Source organism: Aegilops tauschii, chromosome 7, assembly GCF_002575655.3.
Source record: "Aegilops tauschii subsp. strangulata cultivar AL8/78 chromosome 7, Aet v6.0, whole genome shotgun sequence".
NCBI lineage: Eukaryota > Viridiplantae > Streptophyta > Magnoliopsida > Poales > Poaceae > Aegilops > Aegilops tauschii.
Genome location: NC_053041.3, coordinates 215,546,462 through 215,560,513, shown reverse-complemented (window position 1 = coordinate 215,560,513; position 14,052 = coordinate 215,546,462). Strand labels below are relative to the sequence as shown.

The 14,052-nt window shown below is 46.9% G+C and overlaps 1 protein-coding gene across 4 annotated transcripts; it reads left to right on the top strand.

Moving 5' to 3' along the window:
- Positions 1-1,949: 1,949 nt before the first annotated feature.
- LOC109745959 (E3 ubiquitin-protein ligase UPL5) lies at positions 1,950-10,927 on the top strand. 4 transcript variants are annotated; one of them, XR_005763059.2, is made up of 2 exons: positions 1,950-2,257; positions 10,321-10,927. XR_005763059.2 is itself a non-coding variant. In XM_040395397.3 (2 exons), exon 2 carries the CDS (start codon positions 4,244-4,246, stop codon positions 5,579-5,581), a length of 1,338 nt encoding a protein of 445 aa, XP_040251331.1. In that variant the 5' UTR covers positions 1,958-2,257; positions 3,860-4,243; the 3' UTR covers positions 5,582-5,808. The 4 variants fall into 4 exon arrangements, 1 of the variants encoding a protein (XP_040251331.1); XR_005763058.1 differs by lacking the exon at positions 10,321-10,927 and adding an exon at positions 3,520-3,853; XR_005763057.2 differs by lacking the exon at positions 10,321-10,927 and adding an exon at positions 2,355-2,618.
- The last annotated feature ends 3,125 nt before the right edge of the window (positions 10,928-14,052 follow it).

The window sequence follows — 14,052 nt, the reverse complement described above, 5'->3', positions numbered from 1 at the left end:
TTAGTTTTTACCTCTGATGTTTTATTATGCCACACCCATGTGGTGGAGGGACGGGGCCATAGGGGTACATCACCAGAAGCTACATCAAATTATATCTCCAATGCAAAAAAAAAACCTCACATCATTTGGAGTTGTGAGTCAAAAGTTCTAGCCAATCTCGTGGAAGGTGTCCAGGCTGTCAAGGCTTCGCGAATTTCCGAGGAGCTCTCCAACAACTCCCAAAGTTGACTGCTTATTCCCCCAAGGAAGCCATCCAAACCTGTTTACTTTTGAAACCATTTTCACACCTAGCTAAGGGGGTTGTCCCTGCTATAAAACCCCACCTCCCCCATCCTCTAGAAAGAACCTTTTGTCAAGCCATTCAGCTACAAGCTTATGCAGCAAGACTGCTAGAGAGATCCGAGAGATCCTTGCTACCTTTGCTCTTGCGAGTTCATCCGAATTCGCGAGAAGGATCCTCTGGTTCCCCCTAATTCGTGCTCTACGGTTCCGGCCATTTTGTGTGGGTTAGTCCCCGTTTGTGGTTATGCGATTGTTCGGACAGCAGGTTGGAGTTCTTGTAGCTTCGGTCAGCCATCCCCAATGTACGGGTTGCATCCAACCTTGGCAGGTATAAAGCTAGTTCTCCCGGCTGCTTGCAGCTAGTTATCCCTCCCGATTCGATCCTACGACATGTAGATCGGGCCACCCTCAGGCGTGAACTCGTTCATCGGGTTCCCACCTATCACATCATAGGCCACCTTGCACAAACGTTTTCACATAAAAACTGTGTGTGATGGACAGCCTATGCCATACAGTTTCTTCTAGGTACCGTGTGTGATGCATCCAACAACACAAACGATAAAATTATGAATATCGTCTGTCATGGCAACGCTATCACAGATGATGTGATGCGGAAAATTGTGTGTGATGTACACATGAACGGAAACGTTTGTTTGGGATTCACTGCGTGGGTTACTAAGAACATCTCACATGATTTGCTCTGTATAATTGTTTGTGATGGCTCGTCCGATCGCCACGAGCTCTTTTTGCCCCGCGTGGGTGACCGGAGGAACTACCGGCGATTATTTCTGGGTCGTGTGGGATGGACCCACCTATCGCACACACAGGCAAGGCGACGGTTTAAAACTCCGTCGTGGAAAGGGGGTAAAAACAGTTTGTATAGGACCCGCCTGCACTATTGGTATCTTCTCGCACGAGGTATCCCTCCACCATGAATAACCAAACAAGCAGGACGTAGGGTATTACTCTTCTGAGGCCCAAACCTGGATAAACCCCTTGTGTGACCTTCAATCTAAGACTTCCAGCTGTGCTTGGACCCCTACCGAGGGATCTGACTGTATTTCACACTGTCAGCCATCTTCCTTGTCGTGGTTGCCAAGTCTTCCAGACCCCTCCTTCTAGAGAGCCCACATGCCGAGATGACGACCCAAGGCATATACCAACCTAATGGCCATACGTCGGCCTATTAGGCCGACTTTCTATATGGTGAGGCCCCCCTGAGTCGTAACATTGTCACCCGTGAGGGGGCCTATGTTATTATTGAACACTAGCAACCCCTCCCTCTTCCACACACATTCGAACACTAGCCACTCTAGACTCTACTTTGTTGTTGTCGCATTGAAGTGCATTAACTCTAACTTGATTTGTCGCATTCTCGCAAGTTCTAGAAATGAACAAGGCAAGAGGAGCAACAAACAAGAGAAGAAAGAAAAATTGTCATGCAAAACATTTTGGTATTGCCATATTTGAAAAAAAAATCATATGTATATATAAGCACATATGTTTCTATGCCAAATTAGCATTGTTGTTTTTGGAATATATTGTTACATGGAATCCAGATGTTTACATATAACTTTACTATTTTGGTGACATGCCATTATTTGTTGTGTGGACATAAACAAGTTATATTTTGAGCCATCAGATATAAATCATGTGGTCTTCTCACTCAGTACCCATACTATATATTTGCCAGTGATGCCTTCCCTGCCCGAACAACCCTAGTACCATCTAACATCCACAGATCGCCGCCACCTCTCCTCTAGGACCGACAAAGTCCGCCGGTCCTAACCTCCTGACCCCGCCTTGCCGTGGGCGCTGGCGTTGGGGAGACCTACTCCGGCGTTATTCCTCCACAGCAGCCACCTAGCACGACGGTTCGACGAGCAGGGTCGTCACCGGATCCGGCGAATCCAAGAATGACCGCCACCGGATCTGGTGAGTCATGAAGCCCACGACCATATGCGTCCACCCCCGAGTAAGCACAACTCCCCTAATATCTTTATCTCTGTGTTTACTTCCTGATTTTTGTTTTATGGTACATGTTTTGAGATCCCCCCTTGCTTCTTCACTAGATGGACAACTCCCCTGCTTGTGTGATATATTGAACTGTTATATTTGATGGAAATGAAGGTGTCTAATTGAAATCGATTGGAAGATCTATAGCAAATTGTGTGATATATGTGATATTGTTGTACTGAAATCGAAATAGATATGTAGATATGTCAAACTGCTATATCTGATGTGAAATGCGGATTTGTGAAACTAACATTCGTGAGTGAAACAGAATTGTAATTGGAATTTTTTTTGTTGAAATGCATTTTTTTTAGAAATTGGAATGCATGTTTCTCTTTGTAAAACTGTTGTTTCTTCATTATGTGAATGAGAACTTGTGGGTCCATTTTTTTTTTAAATGGTTTATGTCAGTACTTTGAAATAATGAGTTTCACTCTTTTGTGCAATAAGATACCCGAATAACTGAAATATACTTTGTTCATTTAGAAGTGAAAAAATAGTGAAACTGGTATGTGTATGAAATATTTCGCTTATTAAAATTAAAAATATATGAAATTACTTGTCTGAAATATTTGAAATTGGTATTTTCTAAGTGTGTGTTTTGTTATTTCAGTGTGATATGTATTGCAAAAGTTGTCGAGATATAAATTGAAATTGTTTGTATCACATTAGCTACAATGGATTTCACTCTTTTTGAGTAAAAATGAATTTGGAGTAGCTAAAATCACCTTTTTTTCTAAGAAATTGAAATTGTTTATGTCACCCATTTGAATAATCAGTTTCACTTATTTGTGACAATATAGGAAATTACTTGTCTGAAATATATAAAATTGGTATTTCTTATATGTGTAATTTGTTATATCAGTGTGATTTGTATTGAACAAGTTATGGTAATATAAATTGAAATTGTTTGTGTCAATTTTTTCTTATATGTGTAATTGGTATAACAGAAATCATGATTGAAATCTAAAAAGATTGATTTTTTTGTTGTTGTTTCTGTAGTACACTCATTTTTTAAATAATAAGTTTTGCTGAAACTATTGAAATTATTTTCTAAAATGAGTGAAATTAGTTTGTTGAAATAATTGAAATATGTGATAGAAAGAATTCAAATCAGCATTGTTAAATTTACTGAAACAGAAATTGATATGTGTATCAAAGTTAATAAAACTGGAAGTTTAAAATGCGAAACAGAAATTGATATGTGTATCAATTTTTTGTCAGGATTTCAAACCAGTTTAAATTGAAAGGTTGATCCTTTTAAATGCATGCATGTACGTGTGTGAAATGAGAGACTTGCCTCTATCCCAATCGTATGATTAAAGCGAGTGGCATGGCTGAAATCATGTGGGTGGGCTTCAGCTATTTAAATAGAGTGGCTTCAATGAAGAAAACAGTAAAATATAGAGATACAACAAAGGACAGCTTTTGAGTTGGCAGGATTCTATTGGTTGAGGAACCACCGGCTCCGGTAAAAAGCACTTTGCGAGTCATGGATTCCGACGTCGTCGCTATCTCTCGAGAATCAAACTCCTCATCTGATGCCATCCGGCTCATGGTACAGAGCATCGACGGCAAGATAACCGTGGTCGTGGCGGGTCCACATGACACTTTAGGGGAGGTGCTCGGTCGCTTCGTGGACGTGGGACCCAGGAGGAGAAGCGACCTCCACGCCGTGCACGAGTGTCGGAACCTCCACCTTAAGGCGAAAATCGGCGAGCTCGGCCTCCCGCGCGACGCCACTTTGCACTTAACCAGATATCCCGGCGCATGGAGCCTCGCATCTCAGATTGCCGTGGAGGCAACAACCGACGCAGACATCTCTAACGAAACTGCCGAGTTGTTCAAGAGGTTCATACACGACGGCGAAGTCTAAATTGATCCACTGGCGCGGCATCTCGGTGTCCCCAACTGCTCACCGTGGACCGACTTTGAGCATGTCACCAAGATGCTTTACACCAGGGACATCGTCCTGCTCGTCAAGAAGTTCCTCGCCGGCGCCAAAGCCACCAACGAGAGACAAGCAGGGACGGCCGTGGAGTACCTCGATGTCCTCCTGCGCAGCGGTGTCATCGGGGTTCTGGTCCGCCTCTACTCCACCGGCTCTATGCCGCATCACTTAAGAGCCAATTCGGCGATCATCTGCCTCCTGTATCCGGAGATAAGCGGCATACTCCCTCGCCTTGAGGTGTGCTTTCTCCCACTCTTGTTGGAGTTCTGTCGGTTGATACCCGCCGCCTCCGGCAAAGGCAGAAGCAACCCGCTCTACGAGAAGTGTAGGCACAGGCTGGCGGCAGTGCTCTCTTTGTTCGAGCAGACGTCGTCGCTACGCATGCCGAAGATGGCTCAAGAGTGGTTGATCGAGCAGTTAATACCAATTGCCAAAGACGCGACGGACGTGATCATTCGCTACATGGCAGCAGGGTGGGCGGCCCCGGATGATAAGCTCTTTGTGTTCAGAGTATTCTTTGCACTGATGTGCTACTTCCGGCGCCGAGAGGTTTACGCACAGCGCACTGACGGTCCTGTGGGAGCGGTGATGTCCCGGACGGCGATGTCCCTGCTGATTTCGGTCGATGAATTCATGAGGAGGTTGGAGGGAGCCTTGTCGTCGAGCGAGCGGAGGTCAAGTTTGGCGACCAAGGAGCAACACCAGCAGGACGCGACTCACAGCATCTTGCCGGGTTTGGCGACCTTGGAGCAGCACCAGCAGGATACGGTTGACGGCATCTGGGTGGTGCTAGGCCAACTGGATATGTGGTCCGTGACGGACCGCCACTTGGTCGGCGCCATCCGGGCCACCTGCACGGCGCAGAATGCGCTCGTGCTCGGCACCAGCGCCGACAGGAGCCGGTGCAAGGACATCGGCCGGATTGTCGTCAAGCACAAGGACCTCCTCGGGTTCGACCGACGTGCGGATGCATTTCGCCAGAGCGATGCTGCCGGAAATGGACGCAACGTGTCAGCGTTCATGCTGTTTGACGATGAGCCTCATGCGCTCGAGATGCTCATTGATCGGTCGCAGCTGCTGCCCGACTTCTTCAGATATGTCTCCGAGGCGGCGAGCCACGTGCTCCATGGTCGCATGTTCGTGCTTCAGGATGAGGAGGCCATTGGCGAGGGGGTAGCAAGGAGTGGATCTCCCTGGTGTGCCGTGCGCTGTTTGACCCGCGGCATGGCCTCTTCTCGTCCTGTCCGCGTGACCGGCGAAGGTTCTTCCGATGGTCGTCACGCACGCACTCAAGACGCAAGCACGTGCGTGCCACGGCAAACAGCAAACGTGTGAGCAGGAGCGGTGTCGTCCCTGGGCAGGACCCCCTCCCTCGCAATGACGCGTGCCTGCGATGCCAACCAAAACGCGGTTAACAGCAAACATGTGCACTCCCTCCGTCCTTTGAAGAGTGTACTTCCAACTTTGTTGGAAAGTTAAACTTTTTTATGTTTGACCGTATTTGTACAATAATGCACCAACATTTATGTCATCAAATTAGTAGCATTAGATTCATGATAAAATATATTTTCATCGTATACCTATTTGGTTTCACAAATACTGATATATTTTTGCACAAACTCGGTCAACCTTTGAGACAGTTTAATTTTTCAATAAAGTTGGAAGTATGAGTATGCAAGCGCGGTTGTCCAATCCGAGTAATTAATGTGCGTACGTGTCCTCCTTGTTTATTAAAAAAAAACGAGACCAATTAATCAACTGGTGCCACGCACGACCCGCGTCCGCTGATTCTCGAGAAAAAAAAGAATATGCGTCCGCTGGGAGTGGGGCCCAATCCACACACGTTTTCTCTCCCTCTTCGTCGCCGTACGTCTATCGTCTTCCTCCATCCATCCAGCACCCACCCAATTTCGCGACTCGCCCAACCTCTCCCGCCCGCCCACGTTCGCCGCCGGCCGGGAATCTTTCCTACCTCGCCGACGACCTCCTACGTCAAAAAACATGACTTTTTTTCTTCTTCTGCTTCTTTTGTCTGGAACACATAATTTCGGCTCCGGCGATGGTTCAGTTCGCCGTTGACGCCATTAATTGCTTATTCTGAAGACCCCTCTTCGAACCAACCAAGCACCGCCGCCCTCCTGTCTGCGCTGCGCTGCACGCACCAAGAGTGTTCGGCCGAATGCTAGCTCCTCCGATCCTGACCTGAGCTATGCATGCATGGTTCTCCACGCCGACGGCGTGGACAGCGGCTATGCTCCTGCTCCGCGGTCCGCGCTGAGGAAGCAGGTAAGGTGACCTCTTTGGGAGAGGCCGCCCAACGTCCTTCCGGCGTGGCCGCTGAGCGTGGACATGTCCAGGAGCGATCCCTGCCGTCCGCCGACCAAAAAAGCTGAGTTTTTTCTTCGCAGACAAACAAAGCGAGGAGTCCGCCATTATTCTTCCACAATTCTGGCTCCGGCGACCCTTTGCCGCAGTCGCCATGCATTTCTTCTTTTTTGTACGTACGCTCCAATTTCGGTGCTTTCCTCCTCCTCCTCGATTTCCATCTATAACCACCTAGCTACTCGCACGCCCAAGGAACACTGCGCGCCCTTTGCCGTCTGTCATCCCCGCTTCCGGTCGGCGTGGCTCCACCGTGGCTCCTGAAGCTGCCTCATCCGGTGTGATCCGTGTGGCGTCCTCGAGCCTCACATACCCTACCCGCCGTCCCTGTCAACGCCCCGTACGATCTCTCTCTCTCTCAAGTCTCAACCCCCCGCCGTCTTCGTCTCCGTCCGAAGCCCACGTCTTTCATCTTTCTCCAAGCTAGTTCCCTTCCCATGTCTTCTCTCCCCGACCGGCACCCAGGCACGGGCGAGCTCCCCGGCCGGACGGGTGTGCTCTCTCGTCTCTCGTCTCTCGTCACTTGCATGTTTGGCCGAACGGTGCTCGATCCACGCCGTGGACGGCGGCCATGCATGCTCCGGCTCGGGGACGCCGGCGCTGAGGAAGCAGATCTTTGGCATCGTGCACGTCGTGTCGAGCAACGTGGGTGCATGCCAAGCAGCCGTACGTCGTCCCTCCCGGCGAGCACGGCGCCGTCAAAGATGCCTACTCGATCGACGCGTGCGCGTCGTCCCAGCCGAAGAACGTACTACCACGCACGGGTAGCCCGTAGCGGTGGCGTGGGATCGATGGAGCTAGGCTGCCTGCGACGTACAACCGACCAGGAACCAGCAGGACAGGACAACATGTAGTACGTCTCGATCAATACAGTACGCAGTACACAACAGAAAATAAATACATATATACGATCAGTGAGATGGTCATGTTATTCTTTTTTTTCGGGAAAAAAAAAGATCCATCATTAAGTACGTGGTGAGCATACAAAAAAGCGATACGTTTTTCTCTCGTCCCTGGCGGCTGCAACCCTAGCCGCTGCCAGGAGAGGCCGATCTTCCAACGCCGTTCTCCGGCGGCTCCCCTCCGTCGGCGACCTCGGTCGTCGATGATGAGGGGGTCGCCGGATCCACGCGTGTGGACCGATTTTACTCCCTCGTAGTTTAGGTTTTTAGGTTGTTCAACGTCTTTACTTCGGCGGCGGCGATGATGACGCTGAATAAAGATTCTTAGGATTCTTCCCTGACGAGGTCATTGGTTCTATGGTTGGGGATGTATTTGGAAACCAGTCTATTCAAGCAAGGATGGCGTGGCGGCGGCGGCATCCTCGTGGTGGACCTGTGTCCTCGTGCTCCGTTGTTGCGATGGCGTTTGCTCCAGCGTCGGCGCGGAGCTTGGGAGGTAGTCCACTAGTAGAAAAGGGGGCTTTTGTCCCGGTTGGTAAGGGCCTTTAGTCCCGGTTTTTGAACCGGGACTAAAGAGTCGTTACTAATGCCTCCCCCTTTAGTCCCGGTTCTCACACGAACCGGGACTAAAGGCCGGTTGGTGTTACCAACCGGGACTAAAGGAAATTTTATGATATATTTTTTTGAAAAAAAATTTGGCGATTTTTTTAATTTTTTTTATTTTCAAAATTTTGAATTATTTTAACCTCTAATCTCTAATCACCGCCCCTCATCACTACTCAATTTATCCTCTAATCTCTAATCACCCCTCATCATTCCAAATCATCTAACTTCCCCGGTCACCCATCCTCTCACTACTCCAGCCTGAGCACGCTTAACTTCCGGGTTCTATTCTCCCTCGTTTCCAAGTCTGCACATGTTGTTTTCCTGACAATAGTAAGATGTCAATCCTATTAACCCTCAGGAATTTAGCTTGAGCATGAAGTGACATATTTCACTGTTTGAGTTTGAAACTATTGTTTAAAAAACAATAATTATTTAGTAACACTAATATTTCTGGAATAATTAGTTTGACCATTGTTTGACCACAGTTTGACCAGATTTGACCAAAATTAAAAAAACTAAAATAATTATTTAGTAACACTAATATTCTAGAATAATTAGTTTGACCATTGTTTGACCACAGTTTGAATTTTTTTTTGCATTTTTTTGCCTCTCCAGATCTTAAAAGCCCCGTAACTTTTTTTCTGTTAGGTTTTTGAGGATTTTGAAAATGTTTAACGGGGTCCCCCCGGTTAAATTCGGATGTAACTTTTCGAGTAGATGATTTTTCATATAAAAAACTTTTTCATCCGAGTTCGTATGCAAAAGTTATGCCCATTTTAAGAAATTCCAGAGAGATTTTGCAAATAAAGTCGAAATTCATATTTGTTAATTTTCCCAACAACTAGACCACATATCACATGGGAAACTTATTTTATTTTATTTTTTTTGACATTTCCATCATTTTCTTTTGTTTTTTCTAAAACCGAAAAGGCGGTCCACGGCGGGGGGGGGGGGGGGGGGGGTAGAGTTTGATGGGCCCTTTAGTACCGGTTCGTGCCATGAACCGGTACTAATGCCTCAAAGCCCATTAGTACCGGTTGGTGCCACCAACCGGGACTAAAGGACTAACCTCTAGTCCCGGTTGGTGGCACCAACCGGTACTAATGGGCATCGCACCCTTTAGTCCCGGTTCGTGGCACCAACCGGGACTAAAGGGCCCAGGTGAACCGGGACTAATGCCTTAGCCGCACGAACCGGGACCAATGCTCACATTAGTCCCGGTTCGTGACTGAACCGGGACTAATGTGAATATTGCCCTGTGACGAAAGCCCTGTTTTGTACTAGTGGTCCAGGAGCGGATGCAGATTGTGGTCTGCATCGACGATATCAGAAAGACGGAATATCAGCTGGGCTCGTGGTTCGTGGATGACAGGTGTGGTTTCCTCCTTCGGCGTCTTAGTCGTGGTGGGGTGCCAGATCTGGAGTTCGATGGCGTGTCCAGAGTGTTGCCCTGGTCTGATTCGTTCAACGACAAGGGCTTCATTTTTGGTGAGTCACCTTGGAGGTTCGCAAAGCTGCATATTAGCGATGGAGCTGCGTCGAGCTCGGGTGAGGCGGTGATTCGTCATTCTTTTCTTCGGTGGCTGCTGTGGTGGTGCCGGGGGCAGGTGACGGGCGTTGGTGTCAAGCTCAGAGATGTTCTGCTATCTTTTCAGTTTTGTCATATCGGTTTTTACATGACTAGTTCTTTATGATATGAATAAAACATGTATTACCATTAAAAAAAACAAGCACCACTACGTACGGCGTTTTGTTTCTTTTTTGTTTTCCTGGAAATGCTAGAGGAAGCCACGTGTAGCAAGAAGATCTGATTTACAACCTATATAAAGCCTCTTTAATTAATTAATGTAATTCTTTTTCTTTTTCTTGGGCTTTATTACTTTCCGTACAAGACTATTTCCGGGCTTGAAGTCAAACTTGGACGCAATGCTCTTTGATATATACTCCCTTAGTTTTTTTTTACTTCGCATATAAGATTTGTTTGAAGTCAAACTAAGCAAAAGTTTGACCAAATTAATATAAAAAATATCAACATCTACAAATACGTACTAAAATTATAAAGTATGAAAATTAATTTCATAATGCATCTACTAATATTGGTTTCATATTGTTGAATGTTGATATTTTTAATATAAAATTAGTTAAATTTTATAAAGTTTGACCTTAATCAAATTTTATATGCAGACTGCTATGTATAGGCATCAAAATAACAACAATAACTTCTTGCCCCTTTCTTGGCACGTGCTTCGGTCACCCGCCTCTCGGCGACGACGGTGTGTTCGCTCCGCGGACAGGAAGATGTGGGCGGCATGGATGTTGGTCATCGAGTGCCGATGAGTCCACGACTAGAATATGGAGTCGTGATGCCTGAATCCTAACGACAAGATGGTGGGATCGCATGGGAGATCAATCAAAGCGCGGAAACACATGTATGGAGTCAATATTGCATGAAGGGGGCAAGCAGTTTGGAGCCAAAACTAGGCAACGACGCCTACAAATAACACAGACCATGTTTTCCAGCCCAATGTCTTCAACCATGTTTCCTCACTCATTTGTCCTGTCAGTATCAGCCGCTAATCTATCCTCCCATGTTATACCTCCCAACATGCCCCATCAAAGCTAGTTACACGCGAACGACCATTTTAGGCCCTCTTTGACAGGATTTTCAGAACGTAGGAATAGGAAAAACACAGGATTTGAGTGGCATGTCCATTTGAATCCTATAGGATTAGCATAGAAGGTTTGATGTCATAGGAAACACAAAGGAATTGTAAAAAGAGATTGGAGTGGATGGTTGATTTCCAATGAAATGTAGTACACTTGATTCCATAGGAAAAAAATCCTATAGGATTCAATCCTTTGAATCAAAGGACAACCGTAGGAAAAAATCCTAAGGATTCTAACCCTCCAAATATCCTATGTAATTCCTTTGAATCAAAGGAGCCCTTAGTGTTCGGCATCTTGCCAGAACATCCAGCGACCACCACTCCCATGAGAAGATGTTTGCACTCCCACCCATGATACTGTCATGATGTTGCAGACTCTTTTCCCGCTCATGTCTCTCATCCTTTTTTTTCATTGATTTTTCTCGCCTACTATCTCCCGCCTCTTTCCCCCGCTGATTTCTCCTGCCCAACATCTTCCATCATGTTTTTTCGCTCATTTCTCTTGCCAGTATATCCCGCTGTATTTTTTCCCGCCATGTGTTTCCCGTCATATCTTAAGGATAAAACGTTGGTAAACTTTTCATTTTAGTTGCAAAATTCGAACATGTGATAATGATTTTACATTATTGATGTTTATGAAAAGTAATAAAGACGAATACTTAAATAAATTTTAAAATTTATCTAAGTGCGAGGTCATATAATATATCATAAATCCCACAGTTTATTTTAAGTCATGAATCCTTGTGATTGGTTTGGAGCCGAAATAAGGCGATGACACCTACGAATAACACCCATCATATTTCCCCGCCCAATACCTTCAATCATGTTTCCTCACTCATTTGTCCCGTTCATATCTCCTGATCATTTCTCCTCCATGTTTTCGCCCAATATGCCCATCAAAGTTGGTTACACGCGAACAACCATTTTAGCGCCAGTCATCTTGCTGGGGCATCCGCGAACCACCACTCTCATGAGAAGATGTTTGCACTCCCACCCCATGACGCTACCATGATGGTGTTGAGTCTTTCCCCACTCATTTCTCCCGCACTTTTTTTCCATCAATTTCTCTCGCCTCTTTTATCCCTCTGTTCACCGCGGATTTCTCCTGCCAAATATCTCCCACCATGTTTTCACGCTCATTTCTCTTCCCAATATATCCCGTCATAACACCCCCCCCCCCCCCCCCCCCCCGCGCTCGTGCCATGTGTTTTCCTACCATATCTTAAGGTTATAACGTTGGTAACTTTTAATTTTAAGAAGCAAAAAATCAACATGTGATAACAGTAGTACAATTTTTCTGGTTATGAAAAGTAAGAAACAAGTACTAAAATAAATTGAAAATATTATCCTAATGCAAGGTTATATAATATATCATAAACCCGACAGATTATTTTAAGTCACGAATCCTCGTGATTGGTTTGGAGCCGAAACGGGGCGATGACACCTACCAATGACACCCACCATATTTCCCACCCAAATATCTTCAGCCATGCTTTCTCATCCATTTGTCATGTCAACATCTCTCGCTAATTTCTCCTCCCATGTTCTACCGCCCAATGTGCCCATCAAAGTTGGTTACACACGAACGACAAATTTTGTGTCGGGCATCTTGCTGGGGCATCCGTCGACCGTTGCACTCACGCCCCATGACACTACCATGATGGTGTTAACTCTTTCCTCGCTCATTTCTCCTTCCCTTTCTTTCGTCGTTTTCTCTCGCCTAATATCTCATGTCTCTTTTCCCCACAAATTTCTCCTGCCAAATATCTCCCACCACAGTTTCCCGCTCATTTCTCGTTCCAATATATCCCGCCATATTGTTGGAAATATGCCCTAGAGGCAATAATAAATGGTTATTATTATATTTCTTTGTTCATGGTAATTGTTTATTGTTCATGCTATAATTGTGTTATCCGGAAATCGTAATACATGTGTGAATACATAGACCACAACGTGTCCCTAGTAAGCCTCTAGTTGACTAGCTCGTTGATCAACAGATAGTCATGGTTTCCTGACTATGGACATTGGATGTCATTGATAACGGGATCACATCATTAGGAGAATGATGTGATGGACAAGACCCAATCCTAAGCACAACATAAAAGATCGTGTAGTTTCGTTTGCTAGAGCTTTTCCAATGTCAAGTATCTTTTCCTTAGACCATGAGATCGTGCAACTCCCGGATACCGTAGGAGTACTTTGGGTGTGCCAAACGTCACAACGTAACTGGGTGACTATAAAGGTGCATTACGGGTATCTCCGAAAGTGTCTGTTGGGTTGGCACGGATCGAGACTGGGATTTGTCACTCCGTATGACGGAGAGGTATCTCTGGGCCCACTCGGTAATGCATCATCATAATGAGCTCAATGTGACTAAGGCGTTAGTCACGGGATCATGCATTGCGGTACGAGTAAAGAGACTTGCCGGTAACGAGATTGAACAAGGTATTGGGATACCGACGATCGAATCTCGGGCAAGTAACATACCGATTGACAAAGGGAATTGTATACGGGATTGATTGAATCCTCGACATCGTGGTTCATCCGATGAGATCATCGTGGAACATGTGGGAGCCAACATGGGTATCCAGATCCCGCTGTTGGTTATTGACCGGAGAGGCGTCTCGGTCATGTCTGCATGTCTCCCGAACCCGTAGGGTCTACACACTTAAGGTTCGGTGACGCTAGGGTTGTAGAGATATGAGTATGCGGAAACCCGAAAGTTGTTCGGAGTCCCAGATGAGATCCCGGACGTCACGAGGAGTTCCGGAATGGTCCGGAGGTGAAGAATTATATATAGGAAGTCAAGTTTCGGCCACCGGGAAAGTTTCGGGGGTCACCAGTATTGTACCGGGACCACCGGAAGGGTCCCGGGGGTCCACCGGGTAGGGCCACCTATCCCGGAGGGCCCCATGGGCTGAAGTGGGAAGGGAACCAGCCCCTAGTGGGCTGGGGCGCCCCCCATGGGCCTCCCCCCTGCACCTAGGGTTGGAAACCCTAGGGTGGGGGGGCGCCCCACTTGCCTTGGGGGGCAAGTCCCCCCTGGCCGCCGCCCCCCCATCCAGATGGGTTCTGGCCGGCGCCCCCCCTCCCAGGGGGCCTATATAAAGGGGGGAGGGAGGGCAGCAATACAACAGCCTTGGGCGCCTCCCTCCTCCCCTGCAACACATCTCTCTCTCTCAGAAGCTCGGCGAAGCCCTGCCGACATCCCGCTACATCCACCACCACGCCGTCGTGCTGCTGGATCTCC